At 46.1% G+C, this 19,490-nt stretch overlaps 1 protein-coding gene across 1 annotated transcript in view; it reads right to left on the minus strand.

Moving 5' to 3' along the window:
- Window positions 1-749: 749 nt before the first annotated feature.
- DCC (DCC netrin 1 receptor) overlaps window positions 750-19,490 on the minus strand; it is a 591,765-nt gene continuing 573,024 nt past the window's right edge. Inside the window, exons 27-29 of the mRNA XM_056849071.1 lie at window positions 17,344-17,556; window positions 7,572-7,714; window positions 750-925 (exon numbers count right to left, since the gene is read on the minus strand). Of these exons, the coding sequence (XP_056705049.1) occupies window positions 836-925; window positions 7,572-7,714; window positions 17,344-17,556 (446 nt within the window). The 3' untranslated portion in view covers window positions 750-835. The remainder of the gene's footprint in view (window positions 926-7,571; window positions 7,715-17,343; window positions 17,557-19,490) is intronic.

Consider the following 19,490-nt stretch of genomic DNA (forward strand, 5'->3'; position numbering starts at 1 on the left):
TGAGCCAGGAGAACATGAAGAAGAAGAGTTGGTTTTTATATGCCAACTTTCTCTACCACTTAGGGAAGAATCAAACCGGCTTAAAATCACCTGCCCTTCCCCTCCCCACAACAGACACCCAGTGAGGTAGGTGAGGCTAAGAGAGTGTGACTAGCCCAAGGTCACCCAGCTGGCTTCATGTGTAGGAGTGGGAAACCAAGCTGGTTCACCAGACTATCCTCTGTTGCTCATATGGAGGAGTGGGGAATCAAACCTGGTTCTCCAGATTAAAGTCCCCTGCTCCAAACCACCGCTCTTAACCCCTATACCACACCGGCATTGGGAACTCCATTTCACAAGCTCCCCTGTGCTCTGCAAGAACAGCCAGACCTTAAAGATGAGGCATTCCCTACTGCTGCAAGCCTTCCATAAATTCTACGTCCCTCGCAAAAGGGGAAGTGTGGACTTGCACTAGTGAGGACTTACTGGCAGCAGCAACATTGGGGCCAGGCGGTGAGCTTGTTAGGACTTGGGCCTGAACTTCAGGGGAGTTGGTGGGCTTAGCCCATCAGCAGAACACTGTCCTCTACCGAGAGGCACTGTCAGCCATTCTTCTGTGAAGACACTTTCCTTCTTTCTACTGACGGATGCTCCTTCATCTCTACTTGAGGGTTGTTGTACGATCCATAGGAATGAACAATGTTCTGTCGGGATGGTGAGATCCCAGTGTAGAATGGGGTTGGACGATCTATCAGTTGCTTTATGGTAGACACAGATGTTGGGGGGTGGTACACATGAAACGCTGGTATGCTGCATTGTTCCCGGGTAGCTCCAATCTTTTCCTCCTCCATATCTTTCAGAAGGCTGAGCCTGTGATAGCGTTAAGCTGCTTCATTAGCCCCTCCAAACTAGCCATTTGTTCACTCAGATCGTCCTGTTCATATACCTGTGGAGAAGAAGAAGAGGAGTTAGTTTTCTATACCCTACTTTTCTATACCTTAAGGAGTCACAAAACGGCTTTCAATTGCCTTCCCTTCCTCTCTCCACAAGAGACACCTTGGTCATTTATGAATGGTTGCCGTTGGTCATTTGCATTGCTCATTTACACATGGTTTATTCCCTGTTTCAGCCAGGATGCATTGGCTGGAAACTGTGTGCTAATGGAGGCATGAATACAGAAAAGCAGTCTCCCAAGTTCAAATCAAGTCCCACCCCTTTAAATGCTGCTCTGTAATTGGCTTACCTCGCGAGAGACGCTTTCCTTCCCCCCAAACCCAACTGCTGCATAAAAAGGCATTTTAAGATCAAAAAACGGAGCTATCTGAAAGAAGTGGGGGGGGGGGGGGAGAAATCCAAGCCTCGTTTTAAAAAAGCCTTTCTTTTGCTCAGAAAGAGCTACGAGGTAGCAGGAAGCACTAGAATCCATGCCTCTTTACAAACTGCTTTGTGACTGGCTGTGAGAGAAGCCAATCTTCTGTGCTTCCCCTGTTTGGCTATCTGTATGCTGCCTTGAAGAGGGGTTTGGAAAAAGGGTGGGACGAAGCTCAACCAGAGAAAGTTGTACGGTCGCTCAGTGATTCTGGAATGAGCCAGGAGGAACGGTTTAATTCGGGCCAGAAGAGGAATGGGAAAAGCCGGTTTCATTTTGCATTGAAACAGGGTTGAGCCAACAAGGAATGAGGTAACGTGCGTTCAGAAAAATATGATCCTGGCTAAAACAGGGAATAAAGGAGGCTACTGCGACCATGTGTAAATGACCAATGATAACATTTGACACAGGCTGTACACCCATAGCCATATCATATTGGTTCAGAATCCACAGTGCTTCCATGATGTCTGGATTAAGGTTCTGTTTGTTTACTTTCCCAAGCCCACCAGTGACTTTAAACAGTGATTCGTCACCTTCACTGTATCCCTACAATCAGATGGAAAGGAAAAAAGAGAAGTAGATGGGAACAGTGATGGATGCTTCTCCCCGAATGAGCAGGTTATCTCCCCACAAACTTTTATGTTGAGGTTAAAATATGAAGGAAACATGATGGAGCCACCAGGCGACCCACAAGTCAATGGACACAGCAGAGTTAATGACCTTTGTGAGGTAGATGAGGCTGAGAGAGTTTGGTGAGAGCTGTGACTGGCCCAAGGTCACCCAGCAGGCTTCATGTGGAGGAGTGGGGAATCAAACCCGGTTTATCCAGATTGGAGTCTGCCGCTCTTATCTACTATGCCACGCTGGCTCACAACTCGGCATAGGACTGCAGTGGCAATGAAAGAATCGGGGATGTGGAAACCATCTTGATCATACACAGAGCAATTCTGTGCAGAGTTACTTCAGTCTAAGCTTATCGAATTCCATAATTTTAGACTAGAAGAAGAAGAGTTGGTTTTTATACCTTGCTTTTCTCTGCCTTTAAGGAGTCTCAAAGCGGCTTACAATCACCTTCCCTTTTCCCCACCCCCCAAAACAGGCACTTTGTGAGGTAGGTGAAGCTGAGAGAGTTTGGAGAGAGCTGTGATTAGCCCAAGGTCACCCAGCAGGCTGCATGTGGAGGAGTGGGGAATCTAATCGGAATCTCCAGATTAGAGTTGGCCAATGGCCACTCATGTGGAGGAATGGGGAATCAAACCCAGTTCATCAGATTAGAGTGCACTGCTCTTAGCCACTACATCACGCTGGCTCTCAGCTCTGCAAAGGACTGCAGTGTCTGTAGGGGGCAGCCTTGGGGGAAGCATCCCTCCCCCTCCCCTCTCGCCGACTAACAGCTGAAAGTCAGTGAGAGAAGGTCCAAAGGGTGCTGCAGCGCCCCTGTAAGCCACGGCTCTAGGAACACCCTCGGGGAGGGCTGCCCTGCGCCCTGCCTTCGTGGCAGGGCCCCGGAGCTCCCGAGAGCCACAAAAAATGTCCTTGGGGGCCGTATACGGCCCCCGGGCCGGAGGTTCCCCATCCATGCTTTAAAAAATGATGCAAGACCCTTTTAATAAAGTTTAAATGGTGTTAATTATGGCTAGCAAGTGACTGGCATTTATGGACATAGTTTCAGGTGGGTAGCCATGTTGGTCAGCAGCAGAAGAGCAATATTCGAGTCTAGGAGCACCTTAAAGACCAACAAGATTCCCAGGGTATAAGCTTTTGAGACTCAAGGCTCTGTATCTGATGAAGGGAGTTTTGGCTCTTGAAAGCGTATACCCCCTCAAATCCTCTTGGTCATTAAGGTAATACTGGACTTGAATCTTCATATTTATGGAAAATATTGGGTGTTTTTAATGCTGCAATTACAAAGCATTTTCCTAAAAAAAAATTTTGTGAAGTTATTAGGCAGGTTTTGATGCTAGCGTTTACGGATTTGAATGGTACCAGATTCAAGGCTGGTTCCAGAAATTCCACCCACTCCTTAGAGAACATTGACAGTTTTCAGGTCCCAACATAATCTTGAAGGCCATCTCTCCTCAGGTGGGGTCTCTCTGCATTAACTTCCTTTTCGCAGTTCTCTCTTTGGGTTTCCTCCTCACCTTTCAAATCTATCACATTCTATAACATGCTGATCTATCACATTCTTATCCCATCTTTCTTCTCAGGAGTTGAGGGTAGCATACATGATGCTCATTCTTGCTCCCTATTTGGATGGGTGGCACCCAACAATTTCTCTGAAGCTCCAGCTGTGGTTAGAGGGCCCTGTGATGGTTCTCATTAGAGTTTCTTATTCAGTGTCAGTCCAAGAATTTGGAAATACTTTGAGGGAATACAAACTGAGGACTCTCTCATGCTTCTTGTCCCTCCAAGCCTTGGCAAATGGCTACCCTTTGTCACCTGCTAGGATTGGTCTGGATCATCTCCATTCCCTTCCTGTATTGCTAGGGCTGCCAGCTCCAGGTTGTGAAATATCTAGAGATTTTGGGGGTAGAGCCTCACGAGGGTGGGGTTTGGGGAGGTGAGGGACTTCAATGGGGTATCATGCTATAGAGTCCACCTTCCTAAGTGGCCATTTTCTCCAGGCAAACTGATCTGTCTCCTGGAGATCAGTTGTAATAGTTGGAGATCTCCAGCTACCACCTGGAGGTTGGCCACTTTCAAAGCAGGTGTTATAGATCTTCATGATATGATTGTGTTGAATATGTGTGTACCACAGCAATACTGCCAGGCAGTTCCTCCCTAATTTCTTAATTTCCTCCCTAATTTCTTAATTTCTTTTTTATTTTCATCTTTAATATGATATAATGTTGATGAAAATAGAAGGTAGAAACAGAATAGCTATATTAAAAGTAAGTTTGTATTGTGGTTGTAGGGTGTTTGTATGGTGCTGATGTTTATATTTATGTTGTTTAATGTTTGAAAAATAAATATATTACTAAAAAAATACTGCCAGCCAGTGGATGCAGAACATTCTACAAACAGCATATTATTTACGTATGTTTGAAATGGGAAACACACTTAAAAGGACTGGAGGGCTCTAGGTTGATCCTGCATTAATCAGGGGGTTGGACTAGATGGCCTGTATGGCCCCTTCCAACTCTATGATTCTATGATTCTAAGAGGAAAGGGAATCAACAGAGTTAACGACCCAAAATCTAGAGGTTGAGTGCAACTGAGAGCCTGACTGGCCCCATGAGGAGCTACATTGGCTCCCCTGCCACTATCTCTTCGAAGTGCTCCCACACCTGCAGCGCTTGAATAGTGACCCATCCGTCCAGCTGCTCTAAAGTAAGACATTCAGAGCTGAGACAGTTCCGCACTCAACAGCTCTTTATGCCCATCACCTCAACCACAGCAGTCGTTTTCATTTCCTTGCTCCCTTCCCAATTGCATGAGGCTGGGCCTCCTTATCTTCTCCACGCAGCACAGCCGCCGAGGCCTGGAAAGCATTCCGAGGCAAAGAAGGATCGGCAATAATCCACGGGCTGCTCTGGGATGCCATTGTGGCGTAATGGATTTCGCCCACCGGTGAGCCACCTTTTGTGCTTCCCCCGCTCATTTCAATTATCATTTGTTTCAGTCCCCGGTACTGCTTGTGGGAGATGGCCTCTAAATCACGGGGCTGGCATTACACTTGTGGTGTGAAAGCTCTGACGGACGGCTGGAGCCAGAACAGGAAAGGAAACGACCGAGGAATGAAAGCTGCGCTGGAAATATTCCTTCTCGCGGAGCATGAGAGCGCCTCCGGTTGATTCAAGCACCCTTCATGTGGAGGGTGCTACAAAGACGTCCATGTGGCAGCATGGCCTGTACAAAACCAAAGCTTTGAAATCTGCTTACTTTGTGGAGGGTCCCAGTCATGTGGGGAGCTCCGCATCACAGAATGCAGCTGTCAGGACTGTAGAACATGGAAAACCTTTGCATGGTTGGGGCTATCTATGGGGCAATTAGACTTTAAACAAGGAGTCTGTATCTAGTTCTCACTGGGGGGAAATGTCCTCAACCCAATCAAAGCAGGAAAGATGTTGAGGGGATTCTATATCTATATCTGTATCTATATATCTATATCTGTCTATAGAGATACAATAATAAGAAGAAGTTGGTTTGTATATGCCAACTTTCTCTACCACTTAAGGTAGAATCAAACCGGCTTACAACCCCCTTCCCTTCCCCTCCCCACAACAGACACCCTGTGAGGTAGGTGGGGCTGAGAGAGGTGTAACTAGCCCAAGGTCACCCAGCTGGCTTCATGTGTAGGAGGGGGGGAAACAAATCCGGTTCACCAGATTAGCCTCCGCCGCTCATGTGGAGGAGTGGGGAATCCAACCCGGTTCTCCAGATCAGAGTCCACCACTCCAAGCCACCGCTCTTAACCACTACACCATGCTGGCTCCATTTCGAACTAGAGCTGGAGCTGGAGCTAGAGCTAGCTAGACAGGTAGCTAGACAGGTAGCTAGACAGATAGCTAGATAGCTGGATGGATGAATAGATAAATCAACCCAATCTAAATATCTTAAAACTTTGAGCAGTTGAAAATCATTTTCACTAGATGCTTCTGTATTTGTTTGGCTGTTAGCCGTATTTTTAATAAAGTAAGGCTTAAAGCAAAGTATGCACAAAGGCAAAAAGATGGATAGAAAATCTTTGTTGATACCGAAAAGGAAATGGAGAGAAACTAACAGATTGGTTCTATCTCTGACTTTTGGTGATCTTTCTGGGGGAAAGGAGGGAGATTATTAGTGTATTCTATTTGGATATTTTCAGATGTAGGCAGAAACCTATATTCACTTTTAGGCACTCATCCAAACTCATAGATACGCTGGGACTTATGTAGGGTAAGACCATACCCCTCTTTGTTACCTTCTACTGTCGAGGGGACTAAAAGTACTAGTAAGTTTCCTTGTGGGCACTGACTGATAACAGTTGCTTCAAGATTTTCTTCTTCTTCTTTTTTTTGTAAATGAACTTGATACCAGGAGGTATACCAATAAGTCATTTTCCATTGTAGTGCAAACTACGCCGTACAAAACATTTGTAAAGTGGCATGTACGGACATGACAAGCTGCAAAGTTAAGAATCTGAGGACGTAAGAGTTGCATCAGGATTGGGAAGATGCAGCCTCCACTTGTCATGCCTTTCTCTGTTTTGGGACATGCAGAAAAAAATGTGACATTCTGGATTGTGGAAAGGAGTTGAGATTGGGCTCCATCAAATTCTGAAGGGACGTGTTTGGGATTTACACCTTAGAAACCTTGACACTGTCTGGTTTAAACAGGAACCTTAATTGGATGTCAGATGTCATCCATCCGTGTGTACTGAGAGCGAGAGCTACCCATGATGCTCCTGACATGTACGGCTGCCATTTTGTCCAAATAAGGTAATATGTCAGTGTTTTGCCTTTGGCACAGACAAACCTGTACCTGGGAAAATGCACTGTTCTATTTATGTATATTGAAGTTTGAAAGTATGCACATTTCAGTATGTAGACAAAATGGCAACTGTGGTAGAAGCATCATGGGTAGCTTACCTTCCTGGTATGCATGGTTGGGTTTCCCGTGCTGTAACATCTGAAAAGGTCTTGTGCGGACATTAAATTTGTGCAAAGGGAAGGTCTGTCTTCTGCAACAGTTGCTCGTTCTTATTTATTTATTTACATCATTTATACTCCACTTTTCTCACAAGGACTCAAGTCGGATTACAACGTAGCAAGTCAATACAATCAAGAGGATGGGCCGTTTAATAAACAATGCAATAGGATTAGGGTTGTCGAACCAACCAGAAGTCTAAAAAACAGAACCGAGGCAAAGCATAGGTTTTAACATAAGAACATAAGAAAAGCTATGCTGGATCAGACCAAGTCCCATCAAGTCCAGCGGTCTGTTCACACAGTGGCCAACCAGTGCCTCTAGGAAGCCCACAAACAACAGCATCCTGCCTGTGTTCCACAGCACCTAATACAATAGGCATGCTCCTCTGATCCTGGAGAGAATAGGTATGCATCGTGACTAGTATCCATTTTAACTAGTAGCCATGAATATGTTAACATGACACATTAAATGATGCAAAATTGCATCGTCGGATCCAACCAACAGCAAACTATACACAGTAGTACAGACCATGATGGCATTTTTGAAATTTGGCTTGCCAGCATCTCATGAATAGAAGTCAACTCGTCCTTACATTTGCTGAATCCTCTGTTTGTTTGTGACCCTCTTCTGAGGCTTCTGGAGCTGTTGGCACTGAGACAGGTAGCAGAGGGGATCTTGCCTTTCCGGCCAGGCCAAGAGATGCCGTCTTCACCTGAGCCTTGGGAAGGCTGGATGCTGAAACAGGAAGAGGCAAACGAGGACACCATTAGCATTTGACTCACACGTGATATGGGAATACATCTGGGGTTAACCGAGCAATGTCTCATTTATTCATTTACTCTTATAATCTGGCGTTTACTTGTATAGTCAGCTGAACACCCTTGCCAAACTACAATTCCCACAATACTTTGACGAAGCCATGATTGTTGTGGGTGGTAGCAAGTTCCATCAATCTGCAGCCAATTTATGGTGACCCTGTTAGGTTTTGAAGACAAGAGTCAAACAGAGGTGGTTTGCCATTGCCTGCCTCTGTGTAGCGACCCTGGACTTCCTTGGTGGTCTCCCATCCAAGTATTAACCAGGGGTGACCCTGCTTAGCTTCCGAAATCTGTCAGGGCCCATGAATGTTAGCATACAAATAATATAAATTTAGTAACATGAATACTTCTTTAACAACAACAACAACAAAATAGAAGACAGGGAATGTTTTAAAAATGCATACTGAAGTTCTTCCTCTTTTTCATGCTTAAGAACTCGGTTTATATTTTAAAATTAATTCTACAAGCTACAGCATTCATTGGCAAAAACTTGACAATATTCAAAGTGAGAATGTCTGCTTTTGCAAATTTGGGACCCACGTTGTATTTTATCAGTTATAAGTACCTTTCCAGAAGGAAGCACAAGACAAAAAGAGAGCCCGACATTCTCTGTATGCCTGGATCCCTTTGATAATACAAGTTTAACTGAAATGAAAAAGGGAAGGCTAAAAAAGAGAGACTTAAATGAATTCTTCAGAAGATACAATCACTTTGCTATCTGCACTGTAATAAATGAGTTCTTTAATAAATGGTTTTTGCTGAACTTCTTGGAACCTCAAAGCAGGAATAGAAGATACAGTCGTCCTGAGAAGATAGCAGGTTTAAAAAAAAGAAAGAAAGAAAAAGAACAGTGCAAATGCAAGTAAAACAAAAACTGGATGAGAGAAAATGACTTTGGCCAGAACTGGCTGCAGATAGTTTAGTGAACTGAATGGCTATACTGCATAGGGTTGCCAGGTCCCTCTTCACCATCAGTGGGAGGTTTTGGGGGAGAAGCCAGAGGAGCACTCTATGGCATTGAAGTCCCTCCCCTCCACAAACCCCATCCTCCACAGCCTCTGCCCCAAAAACCTCCTGCCAGTGGTGAAGAGGTACCTGGCAACCCTAATAGCTCTCTCCTCCATGAACATGTCCACACTCCCCTCTTAAAGCCTTCCAGGTTGGTGGCCATCACCACATCCTGGGGCAGGGAGTTCCACCATCGAACTATGTATGGTGGGAGAGGAGAATAAGGGGCTCGGTTCACTTCTTTCTCTCGCGAAAGAGCTGATGGGTGCCACGGCTAGCCTCAGTTACCCGGATGGAGTTTTTGGGGAGCAGACGTGCATGTGGATCAAGGCCAAAAAGAAGTATATCTAAATGGCATTGGTGACACACACACACAAATGCATTTGTCCGTTCTGGCCTTTAAGTGAATCTCTCTTTCATTTCAGTTTGTTCTTCAGGTTTATACGGCATTATTAATTAAGCTAATGCAAAATAAATGGCAGGGCTGTCTTGTGTTTTTTCTTTTTTCTTTCCTAGAGCAAACCAGTCATTCAAAACCCATTTAGGTCTGGCACATAAAATGCAGGGGGAGAATAAACTTTGCTAATATATTCCTGGCACAACAAAGAGGTGCACCTGTGAGCCCCGTGGGGGAGGGGAAGAAAATCATGTTACTCATATGTAACTCATTAATTGATGTAACTGTGCCTTAAAGAGATGCTTCTGAGCACACAGGCAGATGGTTACCATTTGGGTATTGCTAATGAGAAACCAAAATGGCAATTAAGGTTCCCTGCACACACACACCCCTTTACATTGCGATTGGCAACAGGTAATCGTTTAAAGCCTGCCGCTAAGAAAATAAGCAGAAATAAAAGCAAAATAAGTAAGCAAACACTGGGAAATTCTTGAAGCTTCCACTGTCGGAGACAAGGGTAAGCAACTGGGGTTGCCAATCTCCAGGTGGTGGCTGGAGATCTCCCGCCATTACAATTGATCTCCAGGCAACGGAGATCAGTTCCTTTGGAGAAAATGGCCACTTTGGCAATTGGACTCTATGGCATTGAAGTCCACCCCTCTCCAAACCCCACCTTCCTCAGACTCCTCCCCCAAAATCTCCTGGTATTTCCCAACCTGGAGCCAGCAACCCTATGGCCTGTGGATCACATTTGGCCCCCATCCCAATTTTGTGTAGTTTCCCAAATCTCTTCTCATGTGCTTTGGGGGGGAAAGGGAGGGAAAGAGAGAGAGAGAGAGAGAGAAGAAGGAAGGAAGGAAGGAAGGAAGGAAGGAAGGAAGGAAGGAAGGAAGGAAGGAAGGAAGGAAGGAAGGAAGGAAGGAAGGAAGGAAGAGAAGTACCGATTGGAAATCGAAGAGTTGACAACATTGCTGTACTGCATAGCCACAGCAGGAATTTAATATAGGACAGCTTTATTTCCTCCATAACATTATTAAGCACTTCATTAGCTCAGTCGTTGGACGATATATAGCTGCCAGGTGCAAACGCTGGCTAGCTTGTTATTACTAGAGGGCCTCCTGGAGCATATGAGATGAAACTTGCTTTCAGAGTTCAGCAGCCCCGCACACCTGGTGCACTGAGAAGCAAGTCCCCAACAGATGTAAACTTTCCCACCTCCTCCTTAGTCTCCATGCCACAAAAAGGGCATCCTGTGCAATATTGTTTATGTGTACAGCACGCAATTCTCCAAAAATATTCAGCTGCGAATTAATCACACCATAATGCAGAGCTGCATGCCACTTGGCTGTCTGGTTATGAGGCAAATGCTTTCTGGAATGGTCTCCAGCCATGTTGCAAGTAGAATGTTCCCAGGTTCAATCGATGCCATGTCAAGGTCGTTGGGCCGGGGAAGGTTATTGATCACGACTATGGAGAACAAGTCACAATAGATAGTGCAAGAGTCATGGGCTCAACAATCTGCCCCAGCATAAGGAGTAGGGTTGCCAACCTCCAGGTAGTAGCTGGAGATCTCCTGCTATTACAACTGATCTCCAGCCGATAGAGATCAGTTCCACTGGAGAAAATGGCGGCTTTGGCAATTGGACTCTATGGCATTGAAGTCCCTCCCCTCCCCAAACCCCGCCCTCCTTAGGCTCCGCCTACTAAATATCTTCCTAAGTAATATCCCCCCCCAAAAAATAGCCAATTATTCAAGTACATGGTGACGGCAGCAAGAGTAACATATGCAGCCAAATGGAAGGCAGAGAAATACCCACACTTGAATGAATGCATGAATAAATTAACTGGTTATGTGACTATGGCAAAACTAACATCCTTTATACATAATAGACCAATTTCAGAATTTCAGGAAAAACTGAATGTCTTTTTTATTATATAGTGGAAAATTAAGAAAAAAATTAAATCAAAACCGAAGAAGAAAGATGTAGGCATTTTTTAAATAATAAATATGCTATTAGATAGGAAGATATATTGGGAAGACAGGGTAATGTAACTCAAAAATAAGCGAACCACTAAAATGTAAATTTAAAAAGTAAGCGCCATATAAATTGTATAAATATGATTGCATATGTTGTATGTTTATGTTTTTTGTGTATATTGAAATAAAACTTAATTTTTTAAAAAAAACTCCCCTCCCCCATTTAGGGACCGGAGCTCTAGTTTCTGCTCCTCCTTCAACTTTCCTTTATTATTCATTTAATTAATTCATTCATTTGTATCTCGCCTTTCTCCCTCATGGGGACCCAAAGTGGCTTACATTGTTCTCCTCTCCTCCATTTTATCCTCCCAGCAACCCTGTGAGATAGGTGAGGCTAACAGTGCATTCCTAAGGAGAGTTACTCCAGTCTAAGCCCATTCATTTCAATGGGCTTAGACTGGAGTAACTCTCCTTAGGAATGCACTGTGAGAGTGTGTGACTGACCAGGGTCACCCAGCAAGATTCCATGGCACAAGTAGGGATTCGAACCCAGGTCTCCCAGGCACTAGTCCAAAGTCTTTACCTACTACAACACACTGGCTCTCTAGCATTGCTTTATAGCACTGCTCAGTCGATACCCCACAGAAATGCAAAGGAATGGCTGAGTCAATACCCCACAGAAATGCAAAGGAACTGCTCCTAAGGATGTAAGTGAGCAGTGATTGATTATATTTCAGTTAAGACAACCACCCTGATATCATATGAGGGAAGATTTAGTACCAGTAGGAGTTAGTAAAATACGATCCCCTTTCATGTTTCAGGATTTGCAAGCTTTGGTGTGCCATCAAAAGAGGATTATTTTGTGATGGATAGCAGGTGTTTGAAGGGGAAAGCATGCTGTTTTTTTCCCCAATGGTTGCATAATTCCTATCTGTTGAGGATTAAGCAACCTGAGAATACAGAGCAGCTAAATATAGGCCTGACACTCCACACAGTCTCCATTGTGCAGTGCATGAACTGCGGGGAAAAGTCAAGCGCAAAATGCTCACATCAGAGGACATTATGAAATGTCATACAATTTGCTCATAACTTGCAATCTGTCATTGGAAACCAGTGGTTTGATATAAGAACAAGCTACCAATCCACAGAAAGTTTCACAAAGGACAGGGCTGGGCAATTCCAGGGGCTGGTGTGCAGGAGAAGAGCAAGATTCGAGTGTGGGAGCATCTTACAGACCAACAAGATTTTGGGGGGTACAAGCTTCTAAGAGTCAAAGCTTCCTTCGTCAGCTACAGAGCTCTGACTCTTGAAAGCTTATGCCCTTCGTCTTTAAGATGCTCCCGGACTCGAATCTTGCTGTAAGACTAGACAGCGTCCTGGAGGAAAGGTAGAGTTGCCAGCTCCGGGGTAGAATAATAGAATCACAGAGTTGGAAGGGACCACCAGGGTCATCTAGTCCAACCCCCTGCACAATGCAGGAAATTCACAACTACCTCCCCCCCACACCCCCAGTGACCCCCACTACATGCCCAGAAGATGGCCAAGATGCCCTCCCTCTCATGATCTGTCTAAGGTCATAGAATCACCATTGCTGACAGATGACCATCTAACCTCTGCTTAAAAACCCCCAGGGAAGGAGAGCTCACCACCTCCTCAGGAAGCCTCCTCAGGAAGCCACTGAGGATCCGCTCTAACTGTTAGAAAATTCTTCCTAATGTCTAGACAGAAACTCTTTGGATTTAATTTCAACCCGTTGTTTCTGGTCCGACCTTCTGGGGCAACAGAAAACAACTTAGCACCATCCTCTACATGACAGCCCTTCAAGTACTTGAAGATGGGTTGGGAAATACCTAAAGATTTTGGGGGTCGAGCCTCAGGAGGGCGGGGTTTAGAGAAGGGAGGGAACTCAATGCCATAGACTCCAATCGCCAAAGCGGCCATTTTCTCCAGGGGAACGGATCTCTATTGGCTGGAGATCAGTTGTAATAGTGGGAGATCTCCAGCCACCACCTGGAGGTTGGCAAGCCAAGGGAAAGGGCCTACCCAAGAGCAAGACAGCAGATGCAGAAGGTGATCGTGGCTGGGAAGAAGCAGATAAAAGAGAGAGGAAGTGGGAGACTGAAGAGGAAGAGGGTTTGTGGCTTGGACACAAGCTTATGAGGAGAAAGAACTGAGTATAATTAAGCTGTTGCCCTATGGCTGAGCCCAATGAACCACATCTTGTCTCAATTGCTTCATGCAGAGTTGGCCAACCTATGCAATAGCTAGGGTTGCCAGCTCCGGGTTGGGAAATAACAGCAAATTTTGGGGACGGAGCCTGAGGAAGGAGGATTTGGGGAGGGGAGGGTCTTCGATGTAGGGTTGCCAACCTCCAGGTGCTAGCTGGAGATCTCCTGCTATGACAACTGATCTCCAGCCGATAGAGATCCATTCCCCTGGAGAAAATGGCCACTTTTGGCAATTGGATTCTATGGCATTGAAGTCCCTCCCCTCCCCAAACCCCGTTCTCCTCAGGCTCCGCCCCAAAAACCTCCCACCGGTTGTGAAGAGAGACCTGGCAGCCCTACTTCAATGCCATAGAGTCCAATGGCCAAAGTGACCATTTTCTCCAGGGGAACTGATCGGTATCGGCTGGAGATCAGTCGTAATAGCTGGAGATCTCCAGCTAGTACCTGGAGGCTGGCAACCCTTAACAGCAGCTGCTCCCAGCTTTTGTGGCTGAGCAAGCTCTAAACCCAGCACGAGCAGTTTGCAAGATTGCAGTACTGGTGCTGTTTGACAGAGCCCATTGTTCAGAATGAAATATCTGCGGCCTTGCAAAAGGGAATTGGTGGAAAAACCAGTGACTTCTTCATAAGGGATGGATGTTTCTATCTCCCCACTGCCAAGCTGTTTGTGCATTTCAGTAACTGAATTCTTGGCATCAAGAACATCTACATTGAATAGAAAAAAGGTATTTTAAAGCTGGGGTCTACTCATAACGAACACCTTGCTAGGGCTGTCAATTCGGTTCGTCCAAACCGAAAAAACAGCCGAATTTCACCCTTCGGCAATTTCTAGTTCTGATGGAACCGAATTAAAAAAAAGGTGGGAAAACGACGAGCCGAATTTGGCGAGCTCGGGCGGACTCCAGATAAATCCGGCAAATTCGGGGCTCAGAATCAGCAGCATAACCGTCAGTTAGTAAGCTGCATTCTCTCGCGGCCAATCGGTGGCCAAGCTTGGTCTTCTTCTGGCCAATCAGTCGTGGTTGAGTGCATGAGGCCAGCTGCTGCGCGGTCCAGGGGAGAGAAAGAGTTTGTGTGAGATAGAGAGATCCCCGTTTGTGTGTGTGTGTGTGTGTGGGGGGGGGGTGCGTGTGCACATTCGCGCCTTTCCACGGCTCCGGGGGGGCATGTTTGGAGGTAGACATTCCAAACTTTCAGCGTAGCTTAAGGTGACCCTTCTTGCAAGAACCCCCAAGTTTTGTGAAGATTGGATCGGGGGGGGCAGATATGCGGTCCCCCGCATCCATCCACTGGAATGATTGCAACCAGGTGCGATCCTGTGCATCTCGAGAATGGCAAATCCAAGGCAAAACCTCCAATGCATAAATGGAATCGTATTGGATTACTCCTGAAAAGACATCCACAGTAAGACCCATTTTGGGGTTTTTCTCTATAATTTTTACCCTGTGTGTGTGGGTGTGTGTGGGGGGGGAAGCAGTTTCTGTGGGGGGGGGGGAACCAAAGGGGGCTTTCGCCCATTCTGCCGAGGAGGGGGTGCCCGCTCTCCTCTGTGGGAGTGTGTTCTGCTTGTAAAGTTTAAAGTTGAGTCTGTGCGGTGGCTAGCAACGCGAGTCTCTCGGTTTGGGGTCCAGCCGAGCTGAGCGGTATTGGTCTGAGGGTAGGGGGCGACTTGCATGAGTCTCCCTCCACTTGGGTCATTTGCATAAGGGAGGAGCATCCCTCCACCATGAGAAGAAGCAGCAGGGCAGAAAATAGTAAATCTGGGGCTTTTTTTGCACGGCCTATTTTGCTGCTCGTTCAAAACTGTTTTGGCAATGCATTTGCAAGACACCTGCTCCTTTTTCCCTTTTTGCTGAGTTAATTTATAGCATATGCAATGCATAGGTAGAGTGCCTCTGCCTTGGAGTTTGCAAATTTCAATTGCACACTCCAAAGGTTGCAAGTTGCTCCTTCTGCATAGCTAGCCTAGCGCGCCTCTGTTCCTTTCCATGGTCGCTTGCATGTTGCTTTGTATTGCAATGGTTAGCACGGGAGGTTTTGCCTTGGATTTGCCGCTCTCGAGATGCATACGATCGCGCCTGCTTGCAATCATTCCAGTGAATGGATGGGGGGGACTGCATATCTTGGCCCCCCCGATCCAATCTTCACAAAACTTGGGGGTTCTTGCAAGAAGGGACCCCTCAAGCTACGCTGAAAGTTTGGAATGTCGACCTCCAAAAATGCCCCCCCCCCGAAGCCATGGAAAGGTGCAAATGTGCTGTAAAATGGAATAGATGCACATTAAGGACAGGGGACCTCTTCCGGGCCCCATATCTTGCCCCCCTGCCCCAATCGTCACCAAACTTGGGGGTTCTTGCAAGAAGGGCCCCCTAAAGCTACACTGAAAGTTTGGGACCTCAAACCCCCAAAATGCCCCCCCGGAGCTGTGGAAAGGCTCAAGTGTGTTTTTTAGGGCTTTATTCGGCCGAATTTTTCCCCCGAACTCAAATCTCGCACCGGATTCCATGGAACCGAAGCAGGGGAGTTCGGACTTCGGCATTTCCCGGATCAAAACGGGGAGGATTTTGCCGGATCTGAATTTTACCGAATTTTTTTCCCCCAACAGCCCTACACCTTGCAATTAAGTAAATATGTATGTAAGTGCCCTCAAGTCACATGCAATTTCTGGTAACCCCAGCAAGTAGGGTTGCCAGGTCCCTCTCTGCCACCGGCAGGAGGTTTTGGGGGTGCAGCCTGAGGGGGCGGGGTTTGGCAGGGGGAGGGACTTCAATGCCATAGAGTCCAATGGCCAAAGTGGCCATTTTCTCCAGGGGAACTGATCTCTATCAGCTGGAGATCGGTTGTAATAGCAGGAGATCGCCAGCTAGTACCTGGCGTTTTCACTGAGCAGCCCAGTTGGGAGCAGGAAGAGTCCACCTGAGATTTTATATCTAAGAAACTGCTGAATGAATATTTAAGGAGAACAGTTTCTGTTTATAACAGAGAGCTGAAGAAGCCGCCCTGAGGGGCGGCGAAAACGCAAGGCATCCGGACCGCGTTCCGTCTTCTCCTGACTTCTGTCTCCACAACGCAAGGATTTGAATATATTTATTATGAACTTTTAAAGATTCTATCGAGACATAATTATTGACTTTATCATATTTATCGACCTTTAGATCTTAGTGAATAGATTTTGTGTTAAGTTTCCTTTTTGTCACTTCCTGCACTTTCACTATTGTAACTTTCAAATATACATCTTTGCTATTTGAGTGTTTGAGCCTTGTACTATTGTTTACTCAGCCATACTTTGTTAGTACTTGTGCATATTTATCTCAGCAGTACCTGGGGGTTGGCAACCCTACCAGCAAGGGGCTTTCAAGGCAAGTGAGAAGCAGAGGTTTGCCATTGCCTTCCTTTGCAGAGTCTTTCTTGGTGGTCTCCCTTCCAAGTACCAACCCTGCTTAGATTCTGAGATCTTCCAAGATCAAGCTATACCTTGCCACCTTCCCTCCCTTGCTTAAGTAAATACCTTTTTTAAAAGGAGTTGACTCCTTATTCCTTGGAAGACCAGTGTTGGGAAAACTGGATTACCATTAATGAGCTTATCCCTGCCTCAGTTTTCAGAAGAGCATGCCCTCTACTTAGAAGTCTATTCCCTAAATATGCAACTGAATTGTTTTTATGGGTTACTCATGATGTCACTTCACGACGTCCCTTTGAGGAAAAACCTGGAAGTGGTGGTGGTAGCTCTAGGAATCGCCAGAAACTCTGTGGTTTATCACCGTGTTTCTGGCAATTCCCAGAGCTTTCCCCAGAAGTGATGTCATCTTGCTTGTACCGCCCCATGGCCCTATCCCCAACCCTCCCGCCAGTGGCCAGGCTTCGTTTGGCAACCCTAGGTGCCACCTTTGCTATAGCCCTGGTAGCGCAGGCAGCAATTCCATCAGCTACCTTACCTGTTTGAGATAAAAGCGGTGTATAAGGGACTTTCGGTTCTATTGCACTCATTGGCGGAGGTAGCAAGGGATTGGCAAAACTGCGGAGCGGGTGTGTGGGCCGGACGCATGCGGTCGGAATTGTCCTGCTGGGTGCATCCTCGCTGGTGGGATGTTCAGGCTGGGTCTGCGGTAACATGGTTGTCTGCTGAGGGGGCGGGGCTTCATTCACGGCTGCGAGAGAACCAGAAGGAGGGAAAGGTGTCAGTAAGCCCATGAGAGTGGTAAGAAAACATGCACATTTTAAAAAATGTTCATTGCTCTTCTCCTGTTCTGTGCATCTTCATAAGGAACTGGGAATCACATTAACAGATATGGACCTTACAATTTCTGTAACCCAAGTATTATGTTGGACACCACACAGAACACTGAAAATGAATAAAACATCATGAACACTCAGCAAATAATGCTTTTTAGGAATAGAAAGTGACCTCCCTGGCTGGAGCTATGAAGAAGGGCCGTGGCTCAGTGGTAAAGCATCTGTTTGGCATGCAGAAGGTCCCAGGTTCAATCCCCAGCATCTCCCGTTAAAGGGACTAGGCAAGTAGGTGATGTGAAAGACCTCGACCTGAGACCCTGGAGAGCCGCTGCAGGTCTGAGCAGACAATATTGACTTTGATGGAGCAAGGGTCTGATTCAGTACACAGCAGCTTCATGTGTGAGCAGTTCTTGGCATTATAAAGGGTATGTGTCTGTAGAAAGTTGACCAGTGTATTTCAAGGGTCCTTGGAATAGAATAGAATATTCCTCTGTGTCCTCCAATACATCTCCGTGCCTGAAGATAACAATTTCCATTACCCTTTAGTAATATTGTCAGTGGAAGCTGGAGCAGGTTTGGACCCCGATGCAACATCTTCCCTGATTGCAATGCGTTACTTATCTCCTCTGGAGTGAATGGCAGCCATTCAGCTACACGAGAGCAAATAAAGGGATGAACTTTGGTAGAGTAATGGGAGGGGGAACGAATCCTCCTCTTTGCCCCTGGTGATCACAGAGTCTCGAATCGAAGGCAGATTCCCCTTGCTCTGCTGTGTTCTAGACTGCAGCCAGTATTCTTTGCCCCATAAAACTCAACGGGCAGTTTTTGAGAACTGAGCCAGCCCCAATCGGGATAGTTGGCTTCTTCCTTTACACTAGGGGTTTATCACTAGAGTGATATGGCGCTAGGGTTACAGGACTCTTCTGGCCACTGGCATGGGTGGGGAGGGGAGGGTTGTCCAGGTTGGAAAACTCCTGGAGTTTTGGGGGTGGAACCTGTGGAGGACAGGCACTTCAGTAGGGTACAATGCCATAGACTCCACCCTCCAAAGTATCCATTTTCTCCAGGGGAACTGATGTCTGAAGTCTGGAGATGAGCTCTGATTCCAGGGGATCCCACCTGGAGGCTGGCATCCCTAGATGGTACCCAGGAACTGGAGGAGGGAAGGTGATACATGGATTTGTATAGCTATGTGGGAACTCTGCTTCTTAACTGTCAGCACTACTAGCTGGGTCTTTGAAATAAATATTTATTAAAAATAAGGCGCAAGCCATCCACAAGGAGGAGAGAGACACGATTTGTTACAGATGGGATGCATTGTGTACAGCCTTAAGACATTGCAATAACTGGATCTGGCGAGGGCTTTTGACAAAGAGGCTGCTTAATTAATTTCTGCCTAAGGTACCACCAGTGCCATTTGTCCTCAAGACAGCGGTCATATTTGTTTTACCAGAGCTGTCAATGGTTGTTTATGCATGGGTACTTTCACTCACGTTTGCTTTTTTGGGGAATCGCCTATTCGGCTTCGGGCAGATTCCCAGGTTTTGGTATTCGGTTGACCTGAAACCTGAATATTGCCGAAAAGGGTTTATTTTGGGTTTGGGTATATTGATATGCACAACCCTACTCTAAGGTCCACTGGACTTGAATCTAGCTCTTCTGCTATCTTGTTTTCCTGTATTAAATCTTCCCGACTAGCATGTATTTAAGAATAAATCAGCATTACATATGGAACATAGGATTACCAGCTCTGGGTTGAGAAATACTTGGAGATTATCAGGGTGGAGGGCAGGATTTGGGGAGGGGACTTTAATGGGGTATAATGCCATAAAGTCTACCTTCCACAGTG

Source organism: Euleptes europaea, chromosome 4 (genome assembly GCF_029931775.1).
Source record: "Euleptes europaea isolate rEulEur1 chromosome 4, rEulEur1.hap1, whole genome shotgun sequence".
In the NCBI taxonomy this organism is placed as follows: Eukaryota; Metazoa; Chordata; class Lepidosauria; order Squamata; family Sphaerodactylidae; genus Euleptes; species Euleptes europaea.